The sequence below is a fragment of the Eutrema salsugineum genome, unplaced genomic scaffold, assembly GCF_000478725.1.
Source record: "Eutrema salsugineum unplaced genomic scaffold, Eutsalg1_0 scaffold_15, whole genome shotgun sequence".
Lineage (NCBI taxonomy): Eukaryota > Viridiplantae > Streptophyta > Magnoliopsida > Brassicales > Brassicaceae > Eutrema > Eutrema salsugineum.
Window position 1 is genome coordinate 266,472 of NW_006256867.1, and position 23,268 is coordinate 289,739.

The window sequence follows — 23,268 nt, forward strand, 5'->3', positions numbered from 1 at the left end:
AGATCTTGAAGCTATTGGTTGCTTCAGATTTTGCACGCAGAAACCTCACCCAGGTAAATCTTGAGAAGTCGTCAACCAATACAAAAATGTATCTTCTTCCTCCAATGCTCTCAGTCTGAACAGGACCCATTAGATCCATATGGATGAGTTCGAGAACTTTCTTTGACCTGATTTTTCGGAGACTGCCTTGTGTTGTACCTTAATCTGTTTCCCACGGTTGCATGCTTCACACACACTATCTCCTGGAGCACCCAGTTCTGGTATTCCTCTTATTGCCTCAGCTTTTACAAGACGACTTAGTCCATGAGTGTTCATATGACCGAGTCTCTTGTGCCACAGTTCCATGTGTGATTCTCTTGCTGAAAGACATTGATCGGACTGACTCCACATGTAACAATTATTCCCTGACCTGATGCCCAGAAGAACAATGTTTCCATTTTCATCCACTGCTTTGCAATCCACACGGGTGAAGATAACTTTAAGCCCTTCGTCACACAATTGGCTCACACTGATGAGATTTGCTTTGAGACCGCGGACATAGAAAACATTCAAGAGTTGGGGTTGATCGTCTCTCTCCAAGTTCCCTACTCCTTGTATTTTTCCTTGTCCTCCATCACCGAATGTAACATTTCCAGCTTTGACAATGCTGATTGTGTCAAACAGGTCACAATTCCCGGTCATGTGTCTTGAACATCCACTGTCAAAGTACCAAGCATCACCTACATGTCCTTGAGATGACGTGTAGGCCACATTGGCTATGTGGTTGGTTTCTTCAAACTGAATTCGTGCAAGATTGCACACAACTACAGTTGTTGCCTCCTTTGAAGCGGAATTACAAACCACTTCTGCAACCCCTTCTTCTTGAGCATGATCAAAGACAACTTCTGCAGGTATTGTTCTTGGTGACGGTGTTCCATACAGATCGCGCTTGTCAATCCACACTTTACCCCATTGCTTAGGCTCCAGATACGCAACATTTCGTCTCCATGCGCTTCTGATCTTGTTCCTGAACTTGTAGCATCTGAATTTTTTGTGCCCTGGTTTCTTGCAGAAGAAACAACATGGTTTGGTGTGTTTAGCACGTTTCACAGGAACTTGATTGGCATTCGTACCTTGATGTGCCTTCTGAGTCTGATTCGCTTGAGGATGATTCTCCTTAACCTGTACCAAGCTTTCTCCAATAGGCTCAGGTTCCACTTGGACAAGCTCACTTCGGGATGTACCTCCATGGACAAAGTTAGACATGTTTCCATATGCAGTTCCACTGTTCCCAACAGCACCTTCATATCCCAGACCCCAGTTCTTCTTGGGAGGTAAGCCCATGGAAAGGATTTGATCAAGATTCTCCGCACCTGTGTTCAACATCCTTATCTTTTTATGATTTTCAGTTAGTTGAGACTGAAGATTGATGCTCTTATCTTTTTCTAGCCTGCAAACTTCCCTCAAATTCTCGAGTTTAATTTCCAGTTCCTGATTCTTGATTTTTTCAGCCTTCAGAGCATCTAAATTGATTTTCTCATCTTTGAGATTCTCAATTTTCTCCAAGACATCCTCCACTGGATCTTTCTCCATTTCAAGGATGTTAATTTGCGCTTTCATCATTGCCTTATCCTTTATCAGCTGAAGATTATCTTTGCTCAGCTGAACCCAGTTGTCATACAGTTTTCGGTATTCAACCTTGGCATCAAACTCCACATCCTCATCGTCACTTTCTGAGTCCATGACCTGCTGAATCTCTTCCTTGTCGTCTTTGTCACCAGTCGCCACAAATGCAACAAAGTTCAGCATTTGATTTTCGTCATCTTCTTCCTCTTCACTTTCAGACTCAGACTCACCCAAAGCCACGAGTGATTTCTCTTTTGATCTGGATCCATTTGGACATTCACTTCGCATATGGCCAAAACCTCTGCATTCAGTGCACTTAAGTTCTTTCCGCTTAGTTAGTGGACATTCATTTCTGAAATGTCCATAACCTTCGCACTCATGACACTGCATCTCCTTTTTCCTACCTGTTCGATCCCCATCAGAACGGAAGTTGCGAGAGTTTCCTCTGTCTGAATCAGTTTTCTGAAACCTGGAGGACTTGTTCTGTCCTTTCTCTACCCGTTTCACCATCTTATTGAAGTTCTTAGCTAACAGACTTAGCTGCTCCTCCATCTGACTCACTCTGTCATTTTCAGTTGTAGCTGCAAATGCCAGATCTTTCTGTTTGACCTTTTCATCTGCCGTAGCTTCCAATTCTTCGGCCTTGAGCATGCCAACCAGCGTGTCAAACTTCATGTCATCTGAATCCATGGAATACTTTACCACTGTCTTCTGTGCTGCATACTTAGGTGGAAGACATCGGAGGAGCTTCTTGACAAGCTTTTTGTCTTTGTACTTTTTCCCAAGAACAAACGCTTCATTTGCAAGAGTGCTGATCTTTGTGGTGAAACTAGTGATCGACTCATCCTTTTCCATCCTGAGATTTTCGAATTGAGAAGCCAGATGATCCAGTCTCGATCGCTTCACACTCGTATCTCCCTCAAAATGATTCACCAATATATCCCATGCTTCCTTAGCAGATGAGCACCCTTGTATCAGACTGAATTCATCCAGCTCAACTGCTTCACAGATAGCATTGATGGCCTTCGAGTTGAATTTTGAAGCATTCTTCTCAACATCTGTCCATGTGTTCTTTGGTTTGGGGTAGTTCTTAGTGATTCCATCGTCGCCGACTGTAGCAATAACCGGAGCAGTCCACCCTTCTTCCACTGCAGTCCATGCATCCTCATCAATTCCTCGGATCACATGCCTCATGTGAGCTTTCCAGTGACCAAAGTTTCCAGCATCAAGACGCAGTGGTTTCCGCACAGCAATATACTTAGTAGTCTCCATTTCGTCTTAGGACCTCCACCTGTAAGAAGGCGTTAAGCCTAAAGGTGTTCCGCTCTGATACCAAATGTAGAACCGGTGAAACAGAGACTTGTGTAGCACACAATAGAATTGCAAAAACCTTTTGCCTTTTATTAGAAATCGCTTAGACAATCTATTCAAGATCTGTCTAATCAGAATTACACGACCTTGCTTAACAAGCAACTCGACACTGACCAATTCCTAATCTACCCAAGTATAACACAACAACAGTTGTGCTGCACACACTTAGAACACTCACCAAGAAACCTAATGCTCTCTCTAGTTTTCTTGTGAACTCTCTCAATAATTCTTCTAAAGTGCTAACCCAATCCCTAGGTTAGACTCCCGTATATATACCACTTTGCATTACACAGCTAGTGAATATACACTTTCCTTTTGTTGAGATCTTCTATGATTCTTCAGTATCAGATCTTCCAAATATCCTTTCATCGCAATCCTGCTTGCTCCTCACGAAATCTCCTTGAGTCGTCCAATCAGTTACTGCCACGTCACTCCCACAAAGCTCTTCTGTCCACGTCATCTTTGTGTGTCACACACCATCCAAAACTTGGATCTTACAACAAGTATTCTCAAGATGACACAGAGAACTTCGATTCAGATGAGTACAGAGAAAGTCAAGAAACTAGCAGAGTTAAGCCAGACTCTCCGGTTAATTATCAAAGCTTCATGCACAAGACTTCCAGATCACGTTGGTCAAAACAAGACACCGAACTGTTTTATGAGGTAAAAACTGATGAGCCTTTATCCCTGATGCTTCTACCAATGGAGGTTTTGCGTTTTCCGTGATACTAAGAGGATCACTGAAATATCTCTCTTAGGGAATTCGCGAGTTTGGGAGCAATCTCTCGATGTTGCAACAACTGTTTCCTAACAAGTCGCGTCAATAGATGAAGCTAAAATACAAAATGGAAGAACGAAAGCATCCATTGAATCTTAATGATGCTCTATCAAGTCGCTCCAAACGTGATATTCTCTCTCTCTACATATATCCATTGAACTTATTTTCTTTGGCAAGAAATTTAACCTGTAATGATTTATCAGATTTTGGTTTCTTTCTCCTCTGCAGATCATACTCATTACCAAAACGTGATTAAGAAGCTTCAACAAGAGGCTGCTGCACAGGAAGCTGAAGCTAAAGATGAAGATGATGAAGTCGAAACTGTGGGTGAGGGAGCCACAGAAGCAGAGGCAGAGACAAATAATGTTCCCGAGGATGTAAGTAGTTGGTACTTAACTCATTTCATCGTACACGCATTGGGTTTTCTCCAATGCAACCTGAAAAAACCGGTTTTGTTCGTGGCTTGGTTTTGGTTTTGTTTTAAGCCCGGTTTTGTTTGTGCGAAGTGGTTTGGATTACTCAGAAGCCATTCTAGAAAATGATCATTTTTATTTAAACTTTGTAGTTTTTGCAGGAAAAAAACAGAGAAAGTTGGTGATGCTGAACCTGAAGGTAAGGAATCAGACGGTGCAGAAGCCGAGAACGACCAAAGTTCCAACAGTGGAGATGATGACGATTACTGGGCTTTGTATAAGAGTGATTGTGTTTAGGATTTACTTGACAAAATCCGGTTTAAAAAAAAAAAACTTAAAATATCTATTATCCAGTTATAATCTTATTATTATTCTATTAAATTTCTCAATCTCTTTAAGTTGTTTTATTGATTTGAGTAATAATGTTGTTTTGTTGAATTTTTTCAATGATTGATTAAAATTCTACCAGACAGTACTAACCAATCATGACTCAATTGATCATTGCATCAACAAAGTCTAAAACATGGCACAATACTTTTTTAAAAGTCAATATTCTTGCTGGTTTAGATCAATCAATTAGTGAACCTTCTAATACTTTGGTTAAACTCGAAACTTTCTTGATGATTGTGAAAGCTTGCAATTAAATAATAGATTTTCCAACTACATACAATGGGAAGGCCTTTAACGACCGTTGACCCTTCCTTTAATTGCTCCGTATGTACTTGAAAATTGTATTTTGTTCCAACTACATACAATGGGATTATTCTGTGTGATCAATCCTCCGCAATCTACCACGTGTTATGCGGATCCCACTGTATGGGGGTAAGGAGTAAAATTTCACTCTGGCCCCTTATTAATGAACGATTCACAATTTCCTCCATAGCCTCTCTACCTATGCTCAATTGCTCATATAAAACGCTGTGGACAATATTAAAATCAAACACTTTTTCGTATAATTTTTTTAAAAATAATAGAATACAACTTTTCAACAGTTTTTTTCAAAAAAGATGATAGTAACTTTAGGAAAAACTTCAAAGTAAAAATGACATATCATAATTTGATGATGGACAATTAAAAAATGTTCTCTTTCATTCAAATTATCTGATAGGCCCATTATTAGCTTAAAACTCTAACAGATTTTGATTTAATATTATGTGCCGATGTTGAGAAGAATCCAAATTATAATTTTGGTATGGTTCCAATTGATCCAAATTAAGTGGGGTCATAGTGCAAAGAATATTTTTCTTCATACCCCTAATTTGTTGTCGTTTTGTCGGCTAATTATTATTTGTTTTTTCTTAAAACAAAATTACTTTAATTTCTTTTTTAATTTTTTTCTGTGTCAGTCAACCAAACCAGGTTTACGGTTTGGTTTACAGGATCTATAGTCCGTAGATCCGTTAAATTTATTACTTAAGGCTATTAATGAACGTCATATCTTTCTCGGTTGAAAACAAAATCAAATATCTCTGCACTTTCTCCTAGTTTTTATATTATTCAAACACACCCAACACAAATGCCTACTCTTTATATTTGTACTACAACTAGTTTTGGTTACAAAATTTACCTCAGTTTCTATTAAAAAATAGTTTTTGACGATATATAATATATCACATTATTATACAAAAGTGTGAAATTTTCATTTTTTTTTCTTTTTTAGTACACCATATTATGAAAATATAATCAATATAACAATGATAGTAATTTAGTATTACTTAAAAAGTTTTTAAACAAACAAACACTGGGTGAAAAAATGAAATCTTAAATTGGGGATAAAGATTGAAAGACAAAAAGTATGGGGCCCAAAATGGAAACGAATGTAACAGTTTGGGTATTCATTAATAACGGGCAAATACAACAAAAAAAATATTAAAGAAATGAAAGTAGAGGCATTTTAGGTGAGGAGAAACTGAGAAAGTCCCTAGTTCGTTCCGGATTCTAATCCATTTTTGTCTCTCAATTTGTTTATCTTCTCTCTCGTTAATTTTTTTAGCGATTTTTCTGGGGTTTCTTGTTAATGTGAGAGGTAGATAGATTCGCTGGAAAAAGGTTTTTTTCTTTTCTTTCGCTGGTGCATTGATTCGTAAATCAGCCATCTTCTCGAAGATTTGGGAGAGATCAAAGGAATCCGAAGATTTTTCGGTTTTTTTTAGCCGAAGAAATTTAAGATGTCAGGTCCACTTGATCGATTCGCAAGACCATGTAAGAGATCTGATCTGTTGTTTCCGTTTATCTTCTTTGGATCATTCGATGTTTCTGGGAAGTTTCCCCTTATTTTCTTTCTAGGGTTTACTGTAGCCTAAACTCTGAATTGGAATAAATCTGAGGATTGACATTGACAATGGGAATCAATAAATTTCGTGTCTTTTGCTTTGTCGTGTGTTAAGTTTAGGTTTTTAAAGCTGACGTAGTGATAATGTAAATTCACCTACTCTGCTGCTTTGTTCTTGTAGATTCTTCAATATTGTTTCGTTGAGCTAATGCAAATAGTTCAAACGACAGCTTATGAGTTTCATCAAATCCAACAGGTTTCACTACAGGTTTTGAGGGATTCTTGAGCAGTGATGAGAGAAAGGAACGAAAGTCAGACTTTGAGAATTCTGAGGATGAGAGGAGAACCAGGATTGGTTCTTTGAAGAAGAAAGCCATTAATGCATCTACTAAGTTCAAGCACTCTCTCAAGAAAAAGAGCGGAAGAAGAAAAAGTGATGGCCGAGTCAGTTCTGTCTCCATTGAAGATGTGCGTGATGTCGAGGAGCTACAGGCCGTTGATGCGTTTCGACAAGCATTGTTAATGGATGAGCTGCTTCCCAATAGACACGATGACTATCACATGATGCTGAGGTTCTTGAAAGCGAGGAAATTTGACATTGAGAGAGCAAAGCACATGTGGGCTGATATGATTCAGTGGAGGAAAGAATTTGGCACTGATACCATTCTTCAGGTATGCTACTTTTTAACTCAAGATTGTGTTTGCCCTTGTTTCGGATTCAACAAGTTCATGTTTTTTAATCATTATGTTTGTCTCAACAGGATTTTGATTTCGAAGAGATTAATGAAGTTTTGAAATATTACCCACACGGTTACCACGGTGTTGACAAAGAAGGCAGGCCTATATACATTGAAAGGCTGGGGAAAGTTGATCCTAACAGACTCATGCAAGTTACAAACATGGATCGGTATGTAAGGTATCATGTAAAGGAGTTTGAGAGGAGCTTTATGATCAAGTTTCCTTCCTGCACAATTGCTGCAAAGAAGCATATTGATTCGAACACAACTATTCTAGATGTTCAGGGAGTGGTAATTTCCTACAATTTCTTGATGTTATTTTTCTACTCAAAAATTTGATATCCAGGGCGTTGTGAGATGAGTTTTTTTTTGTTTCTCATGCCTTTTTGTTGTATTCAGGGATTGAAAAACTTCACAAAGTCAGCTCGGGAGCTTATCACACGATTACAAAAGATTGATGGAGACAATTATCCTGAGGTAATTTTTAGTTGGAGCTTCTAAGACATCTAATATCCTCTGTGTCTACGATATATTGAAGGATTATTCGATCATATGCTAATCTCGGCTTTGTGTTAATTTCTGCAGACTCTCCACCAAATGTTTATTATCAATGCAGGGCCTGGATTTAGGCTGCTCTGGAACACTGTTAAGAGTTTTCTAGACCCAAAAACATCTTCTAAAATTCATGTATGATAATCTAAATTATCTGGTTATATTTCTATTAGAAGAGTTGCTTTCCATAATATGGTATTCAATCTGGACTATTCCGTTGTAATGTAGGTACTCGGATACAAGTACCAGAGCAAATTGCTTGAAGTCATTGATGTCAAGTATGTAAACCGTAACTTTTTTATACTTTTTTCTCCTCTGGATTTTTGTTTGATTCTTCTGCGGAAGCTGCATGGGTTTTTGCTTATGTCCAAAACGGTTACTTTACTTTTTTCAGCGAGTTGCCTGAGTTCTTGGGAGGTACATGTACTTGCGCAGATCAAGGTGGTTGCATGCTTTCTGACAAGGGACCTTGGAAAAACCCGGAAATTGTGAAGGTCATTTGATTGACTCATCTCTTTTCTGCCTTTTACATTGTCCCAGTTTTGAAGCTGACGCAGCTGTTTATCTTCTCTTTTTTTTTTCTTTTCTTCAGATGGTGCTTCATGGGGGAGCACATCGGGCGAAGCAGGTGGTGAAAGTTTTGAACAGTGAGGGGAAAGTCATTGCTTATGCGAAACCATCATATCCATGGGTATGTAGTTATTGAATTCTAGAACTAGGCAATCTATAACTTAGCTGAGTGCTAAACTCTGACTCTGTCATAAATACAGATAAAGGGAAGTGACACTTCCACTGCGGAGTCTGGATCTGATGCCGAAGATATCGGGTCTCCAAAGGCTATAAAGAGTTTCTCTCATCTCCGGTTGACACCTGTTCGTGAAGAGGTAAACTTTTGTTTATTACCTATTACATTTCAGATTCTGGATTGTGCAGATGTTTATCTATGGCTGTTATTAGATTCCAATTGTATCTGTTATTTTGCATGCAAACAAAAATGTGGTTATTAAAAGTATTTATTCTTTGCAGGCAAAGATAGCGGGTGAAACGAGCTTGGCTGGTAGTTTTCCGGGCTATGATGAGTATGTACCAATGGTTGACAAAGCCGTTGATGCAACCTGGAAGGTGAAACCTGCCATCCAGAGAGTGGCCTCAAAAGGTTAGTTATATGCTTTTTGTAGAAGTAGGCTCCGGTTTTTTAGCACCAAATACTGGGAGGAAATCAGATTTATATTTACATTAGGATTCCTTTTCTTATTAGGATTGTTTTTGAGTTGGCTTATATATATACATGGGAAAACAGAGCTTAATGGATGCAATATCCTTGTTTGGTGAACTTAATCTAATGATCTGTCTTCTTCAGGGGCTTTAATGTCTCCCTCGGTTCCAAAGGACCCTGAAGGCATCCGAGCTCGAGTCCTAGTAATGTTCATGGCATTCGTGATGGCGGTTTTCAGATTCTTCCGCACAGTATCTTTCCGTGTGATCAAGAAACTTCCAGCAACCACTGCTTCCCAACTACAAACCGAAGGAAACGCAACAGAGCTCGGTTCTAATGGTGGAGGAGTTCAAGAGGAGTCTCGTCCTCCTTCTCCAGTACCTGATCTCACAGAAACCGAGCTCCTAACTTCTGTGATGAAGAAACTAACCGAGCTAGAGGACAAAATCGGGACCCTACAATCAAAGCCTTGTGAGATGCCTTACGAGAAAGAAGAACTGTTGAACGCAGCCGTTTGCAGAGTAGACGCACTCGAAGCAGAGCTCATAGCTACTAAGAAAGCGCTTTATGAAGCTCTAATGAGACAGGAAGAGTTGCTTGCTTACATTGATCGTCAAGAAGAAGCTCAATTCCAGAAGATGAAGAAGAAGAAGAAGCATCTTTTTTGCTTTTGAAAAGCAAAACGAAGAAGAAAAAAAAAACCTTTCTTTCTCCTTCACACCACGTCCTTAATTTGCAAGATAAAACAAAACTCTTTATCTAATTTGATGTTTAAAGCTAATTACAGAGAGAACTTTTCCTTCCGTGATAATGAGCAAGGCGTTATATATCTGTAAGTTTATTCTATAGCCATGTGAAATTTGTAAACTTGTTAATGCAGAACCAAAAAAAAGTATTTATCAAAAATTCTGTCTTTTTTTGTTTTTTTAAAAAAATCATATATCAAGATTTTGTTATCCAGATGCATTTTATGTTGGCCACAGATCCATAAAGTGATTATCTCTTGAAAGATTTGTTCTTTTTGGTTTTTTTCTGTACATCATCTTCCGTTTTCTCCGTTTTTCTTTACCTTAATGATCTACATCTAGAGTTTTTCTCTTTGTTTTTTCATAAGAAAAAATGGAGATAACATTATCCCAAATGTGCTCTCGGGTCAAGTTGTCAATATCATCATCATCATCAGTGTTCTGTTTAAACGGAAAGAGTAAGAGGAACCTAAATGGAGCTGTAGTTTCAGTCAATTGCTTGAAAGAGATTGAGCGGCTGAGTAGTATTAGCTTCAGTGCGAAAAAGAAACCGAGAACTCACGCGCCGGTGATTAGAACAACACGCGCCTCCTTGGATGAGAATCAATCCCCAACTTCCGGTGCCGGAGGAGAACGGTGGCTTCTCCAACCAGTTGGTAGAGTAAAGCATCTACAAATTTTCAACTCAAATGAGCTTTTTTCTGAGAAGTCTATGTTTGATTCAGAATGAAATATTGTAAACTTGCAGGAGATGGAGACACAAGACACATTGGTTACAAAGTGGACATGCCTGCTCCTTTCGAGATCTCTTCGGTAAGAAATTATACAAAACCCAAAAAGTTATGATTGATATGGGTTTTTACAAAAGCTCCTGAAAGTGGTTTTTGAGCAGGGCCAAGTTACTGTCGGGCGGCTACCAGAAAAGGCTGACGTAGTCATTCCCGTGGCCACCGGTATTCCTCTGTTCTTGTGTGTATTTTATACATTTGTATATCTGAGTGAATTTAGATGTATAGTTTGGTATATAGTTTTGGTTTTAGTGCAAGTTTCGAGTTGTTGTGATCAAGTATATCTTTTTTCCTTTAGGTTATGGAAAAATGTAGGATCATTCTAATCCGAATTCGGTTCTGTTTTCGGAAAGTTTGGTTTTTTAGACTGTTTATTTTTGCTTCGTACATTAAGACTTAAAGAGTAAAGTTTTGTTTCTTATTGTAGATTATTAATCCGGATTAACCACTCAAGTTGTTGTGTATTCTTTTTTTATAAAAAAAAAACGCAGTATCGGGAGTACATGCCACAATCGATACAAAAGGAGACAACCTTCTTGTAACGGACATGAACAGCACAAATGGTACATTCATTGAAGACAAACGTCTAATTCCTGGTGTTGCCTCTCCTGCCTTCCCCGGAACCCGTATCACCTTTGGTAAACGCCCAATTTTCTTTTTTGTTCATCTCTACGCAACATTAAAGATCGATAGTAATACATTCACTCTGTTATGATTTTTGCAGGAGATACAAATCTAGCCATTTTCCGTGTTTTCAAGCTCCAAGATAGTAAAGAATCCTCTGAGAAACCGGCTGCAGAGTAACAAAACCTGAAATCAATTTGCCCTGTTTTCTTTTTTTTTTTTTTTTTTGCAGAATACCCACTTGTTCTTCAACATTGTTGAGCTATGGGTACATATAATATAGATTTATCATCATTTATATATAATCAATACTTTTTACATAGTATTACAGCATTTATATTGTTTTTGTTTTAGAACGTTACAAATTAGGGGTGAATGAATGATGCATGGTAAACAAAAGCTCTCAGGATTTCAGAGGCAAACAACAAAACATTTACAAGAAAGCAAATCTCCACATTTTTATCTTCACGAATATATATCTATATATATATATTTATTTATTTTTATATGGATTTATATATAATCCAGGTTTCTTCTTAGTCTTGAGGCATCATCAAGTCTTTCAGAATCCGAAGAACTGAAAACAAAAACAAATAAAAACATAAATTTTTTAAGTCTGTGTAATCTTTAAGAAGAGTGATTGTTTGTTTTACCTTCTTCTTCTTTTTCTTCTTCTCGATGTAATCCACTATCTCTTGCTGCCTAGCCATGGCTTCGTCCAGCGTCTGATATGTTACAGAGTAAAATATCGTGTTACAGAGTAAAATAACATGTAAATCCGAAGTATAACGAGACTGGTTACCTTCTTGGTCTCAGACAACTGAAGCTCAAGCTCGTCGACGCGGCTAAGAGCAGCAGTGAGAATCTGTTCTTTCTCCGGTGAGAACGCCGGCGGCTGATTGTCCAACGACCTGCATTTCTCCTCCAGTTCCGCCATTCTCTTCACCATAGACATATACTCTTGGCTCGAAATCATCGTCGTCTGCCCTTTCTCTGCCGCCTCAGTGAGCTTCCTCGGCATGTTCTTCGTTAGCCTCACCACTGTCATTAACCCCATAACCAACGACATCACGCCACCGAATAAATAACCTTCTCCTCCTCTCCTCTCCGTTGGTTTCACGGCGGAGTATAAATCTGCGCCGGCAAAAAACACACATTATGTCATATGAACAGTGTAATGAAAAAATAACTAGTCATAATATAGATCAATTTTCAAAACCATGATAAAACTTTTGAATTGTAAAAAAGAAGAATCAATGTTTGTGTGTTATGTAACCTTCAGGCTCGGGAAAGTTTTTCTTGTGGAGATTTGTAGGCCATGTAGTATCCACACTTTTGTCAATCATAGGTGTGAATTTTGCGTTCTCTGAATCGAATTTGTTCTTCTGCAAGTTGGATTCTCAATCAATCAAACAGAACATCTAAGAAAGAGAGAGAGAGAGAGAGTATTCTAAAGAAGTAACCTTTATAGACAAAGAAAGGAAACTCACCGCAAAGGATTCACATTTCTTTGAGTTGTTGTTTCAAGCAAACAAAAATAAACTTTAGAATTTTGCTACGAATGTAAAAGGTTAAGAATTTATTGGGTTTTGGTTTATACCTTTGTTGTGTTCTCACATACTGAGATTGTCTTCTCTTCGATGTTTGACAATGTCCTCCTTGGGCACTTTCCTTCTCCGTTTTGAACCATCTGTATACAATGTAAGATTCTGTTGTTCAGTTTTCATGGTTTCGGGTTTTCGAAGATTCTCTATTATCTTACAAGTACCTTGAAGATGTCAGGATCGTTCCATGGACCTTTGTCTGAACGCATACATCCACCTTTGTCTGCACAAGTGCAGTTACCACCCAAGAACTCAGGAAGTTCACTAAACACACACAAACAGTAAAAAACAGAAGTTTTAATATTATGAATCTGTGGACAAAATTCAGAGTCATGGAGCTCCTTTTATCTCTTACTTGGAGTCGATAATCTCAAGCAGTTTGCTTTGGTATTTGTTTCCAAGAACCTATACATGAAGTTTTCCAGTTAATCGTAGGACCTTAGAGTTTTGATCTTTGGAGTGTTAAAACGAGAAAAAAAAAAACCGTACGTGAATCTTGGCAGTGGTCTTTGGGTCAAGGAAAGATTTCACAGTGCTCCACAGAAGCCTGAACCCAGAACCAGCGTTGATAATGAACATACGGTTCAGTGTCTATATGATCCATAAACACAAACGCAATCTCAGAGCTGACTTTGTTAATAGCGATAAAAAAACTAACCATTAGAAACAGCACAGTTACCTCAGGGAAGTTATCGCTATCAATCTTCTGGATACGCTGAAGAAGATCCCTTGCAGCCTTACTGAAGTTCTTCAACCCCTGGAAAAATACCAGCAAATTCACTCACTCACTCACTCAATCTATCTTTTTCTTTTTGATTTGAATACCGTAAACAAATGAAGTAGAGACTAAAAATGCATACCACGCCTTGCACATCCAAGATCGTGGTGCTCTGATCAATGTGCTTCTTGGCAGCAATGGAACAAGCCGGTAATTTGATATTGAAAGTCTTCTCAAACTCCCTCACATGGTACTTGACGTACCTATCGATCGTAGTGACTTGCATCAGTTTTGTGGCATCCACTTGGCCTAGCCTCTCTATGTAAACAGGCCTTCCGTCTTTGTCGACGCCATGGTAACCCTGAGGATAGTACTTGAGGACTTCGTCGATTTCCTTGAAGTCAAAGTCCTTTGAAAGAAAGAAAGAGACAGACTTTAATTAAGGAGAAGGAAAACGGAGAGACAAGGAAGATAATCTATTTTTTCTAACCTCCATGATTGTGTCAGCACCAAACTCTTTCCTCCAATTGATCATATCATTCCACATTTGCTTTGCTTTCTCAATATCAAACTTCCTTGCCCTCAAAAACCTCAGCATCATGTGATGATCATCGTGTTTCGAAGGAAGAAGCTCGTCTAAGATAAGAGCTTGACGGAAAGCGTCAACAGCTTGAAGCTCTTCAACATCAATGTCGTCAACGATTGAGACAGACATCACGCGGCTGTTCCTTCGAGTTCTCTTGGTGAAAGAGTGTTTGAATTTGTTCGAGGCATTGATTGCTTTCTTCTTCAGAGAACAAAGCTTTGTCTTCTTGTCATCCTCTGACCACTCATGATCTACAAAAAAAACAGGATATTTCCTGAAAGGTGTCTCCTCCATTGCAGAAAGCTTCATGAGTAATTATCTTGAACAAAATTTGTTCCTTACCTAGCTTATTGTGTCGGTCCATATGAGCAGACATTGTATCCGCCATGTTTATAGTCTGGATTTAAGGTTCTGTTGTCACATAAACACCGGTTAAAATGATCTCTGAAATACTACGAAATCCACAGAAAACCTCAGAATCCAATCTATTTCATCAAGAGATTAAAAAAAAAACAAAAACAGGTTCAGTTTTACAGGGATTTGCGTAAATAAAGCAATTGAATCCAGAGAATAGTCCATGGAAAACTATGTTAGGGTTTCTTGGCTAACAATTAATCTATGAAAGAAGAAACAAAGAAACCCATTTTGACATTTGATCAAACAGGTCTTATGCATACTCAGCAATAACATTATACAATCTACGAGAATTTCTGACAGCTAAAACATAGATTCAGAACCATCTGATAAAATCAAAAGCATCACGAAAAAAGTAAATTCCGAGAAAAAAATTGAATCAAACCCACTTTTTTATTTGATAAGAAACAGAGAATCGAAAATCGGGGAATACTTATTACGGAGGTTGGAAACAATCGGAATATTCAAACATTTAGCGATTGAGGTAGGTGAAAACAAATGAGTGTAATAAAAAGAAATATAAGATCGTTCTTGATTTGATCTTTACCTATTAAGGATCAAAGCTAAGGAAAGAGGAAAAATAAAAAAAGAGAGGTGTATATAATCTCCTCTCTCTCTCTCTCTCTTACCCGCAAATAAAGGATGGCTCCAGATTTACAACGCGAAATCTCAGAAAACAAATCTAGAAGAGAGAGAAATGAAAGCTTATTTCAGCACAAGGGTCTTGACAAAGGTTTTACCTTCTTTTGAAATCCAGAGAGAGAGAGAGAGAGAGAGTTAGCTTAATCCATTAAAAGGGGTTTTCGAAAAGGTTTGACCTTTTTCTACATTGAAATTTGTAAGAGAGAGAGAAGAAGAAGCCATTTTTATAGGAGAAGAAAGGCGCGTGCTTTGCCGTTTTTCTGGTAAGCATTTGTAATTGGAAGAGCTTTACGAATTACAAGGAAACTAAAATTCTTTTTTACAATCTCGTCAAACAAAGCTACCAATCACACATAGTTGCTCTTGTTTTCTTAAGTGATTTTTAAAATATCCACATTTAGTTTTAAAATCTTTTTTTAGTGCATACATTATTTTTCCACATTCATCTCTCTAATTACAATAGTAATTCGATTTGTTCAAATAACTTTCATCAATAACTTTATGAAGTTAATAACAGTTTAATATAGAGTACATAGAAAAAAAATTGATCTTTATTTTATTACTTGACAATTTTATTGGCATGTTTTTATAATACATTTAGTCATTTACAACAGTTATTTATTAACAATAATCTTTTATACATTTATGTATGGAATAAAATAATATATACGAATTAGACTCATAGTACTACATATTGTTTCTGAAAAGCTATAGAAAAGAAAAAAACTACTATAAAAAAAAGGAATAGCTGGTTTTCGTACTTTGAAAATTGTTAAATAATTTTTCTATTTCCGACAGTATAATTATGAACGGCATGCATGGCTTTGGCTTTCCCCAAATACAGTAAATAAAGCGAAATAATAAAATTCAGTTATCATTTATTTCTTCTTTTTTATATCAACCAGCAGTTATCATTTATTTCTTCCAGCTAAATACATTAGACATGAATTTAAATTTTGTTATATGGACCGACCGACCATCATGAATGAACACAAGCTTCCAGCTCCCATATTAATTGACTTTATAATATACACATTAATGATAAGAGATTCTAAAATAAAAGTAAAAAAGCTAGATTGGTGTACAATAATAGTTTGAGGATAAAGAAATTCTAAATTAAAAAAATAATAACCTTCATAATAACTAAAAAGCAGGTCAACCAACTAATCAAATTTAATTAATTTTACGTTTATGAAATGCATACGTTTAACTCTCATATATTACGTTTTTGAATAATGTAAGCTTAAATGTTAGCCAAATTCGAATGTAATCCAGAACATAAAGAACATAAGAATTAAGAATCGCAAGAGATCGATGGTAGGGAAATGAGCTATGTGACCAATATTTATTTTACTGGTCATTTCTTCTATTTTCCAACGCTCATAATATTTTCGATCTCCCTGGCAGAAAATTTTCAACCTCGCTTCTTTTTCATGGTGCCAAATATTTTAACCTATTCTACCATTGTGTATTTTTTTTATAACCTTTAATTAGTAATCCAAGACTATAGGAGTAGTGGAAGAACAAGTGGTCTCAAATTTTGTTGTGGAGACTATGATATGATCCAGATGAGCTATCTCCAACATGAAGAAGTGTTTCAGAATTCAGAGTAGAGACTTCAAACTAGAGTTAAACATATTAGAGTTGAAATAAGTTTTTTTTTTTTACCATAAATATACAATTTGGGTTTGTTTGTTGAAGAATTCACATAAAATGCTATTGTCGCTTCAAAAAATATCGGTCAGGAACCAAAAAAGTATTATGTAACAACTGGATTGAGGACAAAAAGAAAAACATTTCATTTCACAAACATTGAGAAAATTACCATAATTTGTCCAATAAATGGGTTTACATGTAATATAGAAAGTATGAGACTAAAACTAAAAACTCTTTGCAGGATTTGGAGGCAAAAGTTTTGACAAAGGATTTTGAGGCAAAAAATAAAAAGAATGGAAATAAAATAAAATTAAAAAGATTGCAAGAAAGGTTTCACTCTTCTCTCTTCTCCAATTTTAATCGGCGCCGCTTTCTCCTGTGGTTATCTTCGCCGTCCGTAACACCGTCCTTTGCTGCGGTAAGACTCTCGATGCTTCATCTATTCTTCTTCTTCTACCTTTTTCCGGTCGCGATTCCTTCTACCTATATGTGTGGGTACGCAAATGCGGAGGCTTAATTAACGACGGGAACGTAATAGGTCGGAGATTATTGTTTCCGATACAATAATAAAGTTGTCAAATTTTTACTGATTTTAGTGCCCCTTTCTACCAAATTGATCTAAACTGTATATTTTTGGTAGAATATCCGATTCTTGGATTAGCTTGACGATGTCCTAAGTTAACGTCTTACACCGACTAGTACGAAATTGATAGAGAATTAGATGAATCGAAGGATTCGAACTGAATAGTTAGTAATTAGCGAACTTTATGTCTCCGAGTCCGAATTCATATTATTATTTAAAGTTAGGTTACTGTTTCTATGTGTTTCGTAATTGATGTTGTATTCAGTACCTGTTGCTTTAATTTTTCCTCGTTTAGCTTGTCTTTGATGGTTCTTTCCTTTGAGAACAAAAAAAACTTGCCTTTTATCGTTGAAGCATATATAATCATCCACAAATCCTAGCCTTGGCACAATTGATCTATTGCTATTTGATGTTATTTTTTGATTGGGAATATGGTTTCTTAGTAGCTGAAGAGTTGTACTTGAGAACTGAGTAGTTGATTCGCGTTAGGGACTCTGATTGCTAGGGTTCTGATATTCCCTTTTTAAAGCAGGAGAAGAAGCTTTAATCTGTCATAATGTCTCGGAACAAGGGTTTGGCTGAGCAGGACCTTAAAAAATTAGATGTAACTGTGCTACATCCTTTGTCTCCTGAGGTCATTTCTCGCCAGGCAACTATTAATATAGGTAGCTCTTGCATTCAGACGGGCCGTTTAGTTTTCGTTAACTCTCTCCTTGTGCTCCTTGGCCTTTTAGTTTTTCGTCTTCTTAAGCTGAAGATTGTTGTATGATATCTCAGGAACCATTGGGCATGTCGCTCACGGAAAGTCGACTGTTGTGAAAGCTATTTCTGGTGTGCAGGTAATTGGCTATAACTTTTCCCTTTTTCACTCTTCGAGTAATTCGAATCTGTGCTATGTTTTGTTACTTGATCGATTGGGCACTCACATATTTGTATGATTTCCTGCTCTTGTGCAGACTGTCCGTTTTAAGAATGAACTGGAGCGTAACATTACCATTAAGCTTGGATATGCAAATGCCAAGATTTACAAATGCGAGGATGAGAAATGCCCTAGACCAATGTGCTACAAGTGCGTTCTTGCTTGCAAAAGTGTTTTTTTTTTTAATCTTCTCATATAAGGCTGTGTCGGAGCTTCTTAACCACTTATATGGTATTTTAGGGCCTATGGAAGTGGTAAGGAAGACAACCCAAATTGTGATGTCCCTGGATTTGAGAACTCCAAGATGAAACTATTGAGGCATGTCTCATTCGTGGATTGCCCGGTATGATGAGTTTTATGGTTCCCTTCATTCTTCTTAAAGCACTATTTTCAAAGGATAGTATAACCATTTCCTATGTCAATGATCCACCTGCATGCTCTTAGGCTTTGTTATTCTTGATTTCTTGTTGTTGATGATCTTGTTGTTGTATTCTTCAGGGACACGATATTCTCATGGCGACAATGCTTAACGGAGCAGCCATCATGGATGGTGCACTTCTTTTAATCGCTGCAAATGAGACCTGTCCGCAACCACAAACGTCTGAACATCTTGCTGCTGTTGAGATTATGCAACTTAAGCATATCATTATCCTCCAGAACAAGATTGATCTTATCCAAGAAAACGTTGCCATCAATCAGCACGAGGCAATTCAGAAATTTATAATGGTTTGATTTTCTTTATCTCTTGCTGCATCTGTTGGTTAAGCTATGAATAGGGCTTGGTTCTCAAATTTTCATCACATTCTCTCTGTTGACACGCAGAACACAGTGGCTGATGGTGCCCCTATCGTACCGGTCTCAGCACAATTGAAATACAACATCGATGTTGTATGTGAGTACATTGTCAAGAAGATCCCAATACCAAAAAGGAATTTTGTGTCACCACCAAATATGATAGTGATTCGGTCTTTTGATGTCAACAAACCTGGTTTTGAGGTTGATGAGATTAAAGGTGGAGTTGCAGGTGGAAGTATACTTCGGGTATGTATCTATTTCTCTGTCTCTCTTGATTGCTTAATCCAGTGTATGTAACTACGTTAATTCTTTATTATTGTTAGGGTGTATTGAAAGTGAACCAATTGATTGAAATCCGACCTGGTATTGTTGTGAAAGACGAGCGTGGCAACCCAAAATGCACTCCAATATACTCCCGCATAATCTCACTCTATGCAGAACAGAACGAGCTTCAGTTTGCTGTTCCTGGAGGTCTAATTGGAGTTGGAACAACAATGGACCCAACTCTTACTCGTGCTGATCGATTGGTTGGTCAAGTTCTTGGGGAAATAGGTTCCCTCCCTGATGTTTTTGTTGAACTCGAGGTATAATAATCACTTTGAGAGTCTTGAGTTGAGCCCAAATGTGTTCTTCTCTCCTTTGGTAAGATAAGATAAGTCGTTTTTCTTATGTAAAAAATCATTCTTTTCAGGTGAACTTCTTTCTTCTACGGCGTCTGTTGGGAGTGAGAACAAAGGGATCAGAGAAACAAGGGAAAGTGTCAAAGCTAACAAAGGGAGAGATTCTGATGCTCAACATCGGTTCCATGTCCACTGGAGCCAAAGTTGTTGGAGTTAAGAACGATCTGGCTAAGTTGCAACTGACCGCTCCGGTTTGCACCAGCAGAGGAGAGAAAGTGGCTCTAAGCCGCCGTGTGGAAAAGCATTGGCGTTTGATTGGTTGGGGTCAGATTCAAGCTGGAACCACCACTGAGGTTCCTCCTTCACCGTTCTGAGAGGTCTTGTCTTCTTTTTCATGTGGGAGGTTTTCTGGAGAGTACACGTACCTATTTGCGGATAAATTTGTTACTACTGTAGTTTACTCTTGTTTGTGTTTTGCTTTCTTAGATGATTACTAATTTTTTGTCTCATGTTTCTATAAAAAAAAATTCTCTGTTTAGTTTTATACTGGGAAATTTAGTAACATCATTCAACTTTTCCGAAACGTTTTCTTAAATGTTTTTTTGTTATCAATTAAAAATCACTACAGTCAAAAAGTCAAAAGTAAGCTAAAAGCTCCCAATTATTAGCTTAAAAAGATATACCGTAAATTTTTGTGAATTCGGGAGCATGGTAGCAATTAAACTATGAAGTATAAACTATTCAATAATGAAAATGTTGCTGCCACCTCTTCAAAATGAATGTAAATGTTTCTGTATCATTAACAAGGTAATAGAGAGAAAATGATTAAAGAGAATCCAAGACGGTGGTTGAGATAGATATGCTACGGTAACTTATATCAAAACCGGCATATATATCAGGTGCTTCTCTGAGATTTGAAAGACTATAATCAAAAAAAGAATTTGACTTATGCACAGATTTTGATCAATGTCTCTTTCTCCCTCTTATTCTCATTTCTCCTTCTCTTTTGATTTTCTTAGAACAGAAAAATCAAATCAAAAAAAGAAAATGCTTTTTATTCAAAATAAAAGAAAACTCTATATGTTCTTTTACTATCTTCAGTTTATCTTGGAGATTATTGCTCACAAATTCCTATACACATCACAAGATAGTTTATTAGTCTATTGTCATGATAACTAAAACCTCTAAGGTTTAATTTATTCTAACCACTCCATCATGATAGTGTTTACACCTAAATTCAACGAACCCCTCCCAGACTGCAATGGAGGTGTGAAAATTAGATTACTTTATAAAATAGAAAAATATATGAATAAAACATTTGGATATTTCTTCTTACATCGTTTCTGGAGCTTCATACTTATTTAATTTCCAATTCCCATCAAAAAGATGCATTTCTTTCTGTAGTAATTACTCTACATATGCCGAAAGTCTCAATTATCCCTGTTTTTAGAGTTTCCGACATGATCACTCTTGTCTTCGATAAACTACAGAAAAGATTGAATCAGAAAAAATGTCGAGTCAAAATTACTTATGAGCTTCTGTTTTTATAGTCTCAATTCATTTGAAATACCATAATCAAGAAAACAAATGGACTTATGCACAACTTTTGACCATAAGATTTTGATCAATGTCTTTTTCTCCCACTTATTCTCATTTCTCTCTCTCTCTTGATTTTACTAGAACATAAAAATCAAATCAAAAAAGAAAATGCTTTTCATTCAAAATAAAATGGTATAAATCAATTTGTAGTGTTTATCTGTTTTCTTTTAAAAATTTGCCAGTCCTTATTAATTAAATCCAGGTTAATGATACTTCTATCAATTCAGTCAAAATGTTCTTCTCTAACACTTCTAACACTTCTGCTAAGTGAGTATTGATGAAGATAAAGTCTTATACCTCTTATTCCAGTATAGCTGGAGTGAGAGGGACATAACTACTGATATGTCCTATCTGTTAGGCCCCAACGTTTCCATTTTGTTAATGTAAGTCATCAAATAATTAGATATTTTGCTAAATAAGAATGAATATTTATATTTGGATGAGGTTATATGGTAATGAAGTTTGAAATTTTAGTAATATATAATTTCTGAAATCTTGTAGTTTCAATGAGATGATTAGTTGCATTCTCCATGAAGAATAAGGTAGCCACGTAAATAACCAAAAACCAATCGTTACACTTTTCGAAACCATCTAAATCAATAAATGCATATAAATTGGTCTTCCACAAATTTATAAACTCAATGGTTCGAAGCATCTGCTTAAAATGTGTTCATGGCCAATTCTAGATTGGGAGATTTACTTGAATAACTCTAATTTTAACTAAAATTACTAGACTAACTTACAAAAAATATAGGTTATTCTAGTAAAATTATTACCCAAACTGCCCTTATAAAACAGTTATACGAAAAAAATATTACAACAATGCCATTATTAATTTATTTACACCTCAGCAAAAAAATCAAATTAATTACAGTTATGCCACAACAGGTTTCATATTTAATTATGTCTATTATGTTAAATCTATCGGTATAATAATGACAAAGTTATGAGCGTTTGGTAAAATTATTTACATTTGGTAGACTTAAAATGAAATCATAGACTTAATACCATAAGTTTATATCACGACACCACAAACTTATTCGCGATGACAAATTTTAAGGACAAATCATAGATTTTTTACGTAAAATCTATTTTCCAACACAGTAGAAATAATTTTAGTCGGTAGAGTTTTTGTCAAATGGTAAATTTAATAATTATTGGTAGATATATTTAATAAATTTACCAATAGACACGTCAAACTTATGTCAAATATGGCAGTTTTAATATTTAATACCTTAAATCTGAGACAGATTTAAGTTATTTTGACAGAGTTATGCATCCAAGTGATGATATATTTGTTCTTATGGAAGCATAGTTTTATTAACATTTAATAAGTCTATTAGTTAGCAGATTTATTTGGACATTAATTTTGTTTACTAGATTGACTTTTACGTTACGGTAGAATTATGTTTACGTTACAATAAACTTATATATATCTGTCGTTTGGTAACATATTTACAGTATTGTAGTAATGACAGACATATACTCTTACTAGATTAACCTTTTTATTGATAGAAGATTTATTTTCAGCAGACATATATATTGCAGTTATGATAGATAAATAACAACAGATTTAATTATTAGTTATGAAAGGTTTATTTTCTTTGACAGATTTAATTATGGGAATTATCCATGTCAGCATGTTTTTTTTAGCACATGCAACCGAGGATGATTTAGGGTTGCCGCACGTATTATCGAACAGAAGAGTTTAACTTTTAGAGAACGATGTCTGTATCTACCTCTTTATCCTCCTCTTAAACTAATTATCGATATTTGTAGTTTGCAGGGCCGGCCCAATGGGTTTTGCTACCTAAAGCAAAAAAACAAAAATCTTAGCCCATTATTAAAAAAGATACAAAATATACCTTTATCTATACTCGAACTTGGGTGCCACTATATTTAAATTAATGTTTTGCCACTACACTACAACAAACTTTCAGAAATTGGCGCCCTAAACTTTTATTTATTTCTTGCCGCCCTGAAGCAAGTGCTTCACCTGCTTTAGCTCAGGGCCGGCCCTGGTAGTTTGC

General features: G+C 36.5%; 5 protein-coding genes across 9 annotated transcripts; 3 read left to right on the top strand and 2 right to left on the bottom strand.

Moving 5' to 3' along the window:
• Positions 1 to 129: 129 nt before the first annotated feature.
• LOC112088173 lies at positions 130 to 2,877 on the bottom strand. Its single transcript, XM_024158452.1, has one exon. The coding sequence runs from the start codon at positions 2,875 to 2,877 to the stop codon at positions 130 to 132; it is 2,748 nt and encodes a 915-aa protein (XP_024014220.1).
• Positions 2,878 to 6,054: 3,177 nt separating this feature from the next.
• On the top strand, positions 6,055 to 9,746 carry LOC18021876 (phosphatidylinositol/phosphatidylcholine transfer protein SFH8). Its single transcript, XM_006404540.2, has 11 exons — positions 6,055 to 6,369; positions 6,696 to 7,111; positions 7,201 to 7,467; positions 7,576 to 7,653; positions 7,762 to 7,863; positions 7,957 to 8,006; positions 8,123 to 8,222; positions 8,321 to 8,419; positions 8,499 to 8,612; positions 8,755 to 8,884; positions 9,089 to 9,746. Exons 1-11 carry the CDS (start codon positions 6,336 to 6,338, stop codon positions 9,616 to 9,618), a joined length of 1,920 nt encoding a protein of 639 aa, XP_006404603.1. The 5' UTR covers positions 6,055 to 6,335; the 3' UTR covers positions 9,619 to 9,746.
• A 163-nt stretch (positions 9,747 to 9,909) lies between these two features.
• Positions 9,910 to 11,439, top strand: LOC18021877. Its single transcript, XM_006404541.2, has 5 exons — positions 9,910 to 10,346; positions 10,439 to 10,503; positions 10,583 to 10,643; positions 10,970 to 11,116; positions 11,203 to 11,439. The coding sequence occupies exons 1-5, from the start codon at positions 10,064 to 10,066 to the stop codon at positions 11,280 to 11,282; spliced, it is 636 nt and encodes a 211-aa protein (XP_006404604.1). The 5' UTR covers positions 9,910 to 10,063; the 3' UTR covers positions 11,283 to 11,439.
• Positions 11,440 to 11,474: 35 nt separating this feature from the next.
• LOC18021878 (phosphatidylinositol/phosphatidylcholine transfer protein SFH3) lies at positions 11,475 to 15,125 on the bottom strand. Of its 5 annotated transcripts, none has more exons than XM_024158512.1 (14): positions 14,972 to 15,125; positions 14,353 to 14,421; positions 13,915 to 14,261; positions 13,567 to 13,833; positions 13,386 to 13,463; positions 13,196 to 13,297; positions 13,062 to 13,111; positions 12,871 to 12,970; positions 12,703 to 12,792; positions 12,593 to 12,610; positions 12,379 to 12,487; positions 11,905 to 12,236; positions 11,756 to 11,827; positions 11,475 to 11,679 (listed from the first exon to the last, which is right to left on the bottom strand). In XM_024158512.1, the coding sequence occupies exons 2-14, from the start codon at positions 14,396 to 14,398 to the stop codon at positions 11,665 to 11,667; spliced, it is 1,626 nt and encodes a 541-aa protein (XP_024014280.1). In that variant the 5' UTR covers positions 14,399 to 14,421; positions 14,972 to 15,125; the 3' UTR covers positions 11,475 to 11,664. The 5 variants fall into 5 exon arrangements, with proteins under 5 accessions (XP_024014280.1, XP_024014281.1, XP_024014282.1 ...); XM_024158513.1 differs by having other exon boundaries at positions 15,054 to 15,082; XM_024158514.1 differs by lacking the exon at positions 14,972 to 15,125 and adding an exon at positions 14,858 to 14,952.
• A 1,905-nt stretch (positions 15,126 to 17,030) lies between these two features.
• On the top strand, positions 17,031 to 20,216 carry LOC18021879 (eukaryotic translation initiation factor 2 subunit gamma). Its single transcript, XM_006404544.2, has 9 exons — positions 17,031 to 17,140; positions 17,838 to 17,970; positions 18,083 to 18,144; positions 18,262 to 18,374; positions 18,465 to 18,567; positions 18,723 to 18,950; positions 19,047 to 19,265; positions 19,343 to 19,603; positions 19,711 to 20,216. The coding sequence occupies exons 2-9, from the start codon at positions 17,862 to 17,864 to the stop codon at positions 20,011 to 20,013; spliced, it is 1,398 nt and encodes a 465-aa protein (XP_006404607.1). The 5' UTR covers positions 17,031 to 17,140; positions 17,838 to 17,861; the 3' UTR covers positions 20,014 to 20,216.
• The last annotated feature ends 3,052 nt before the right edge of the window (positions 20,217 to 23,268 follow it).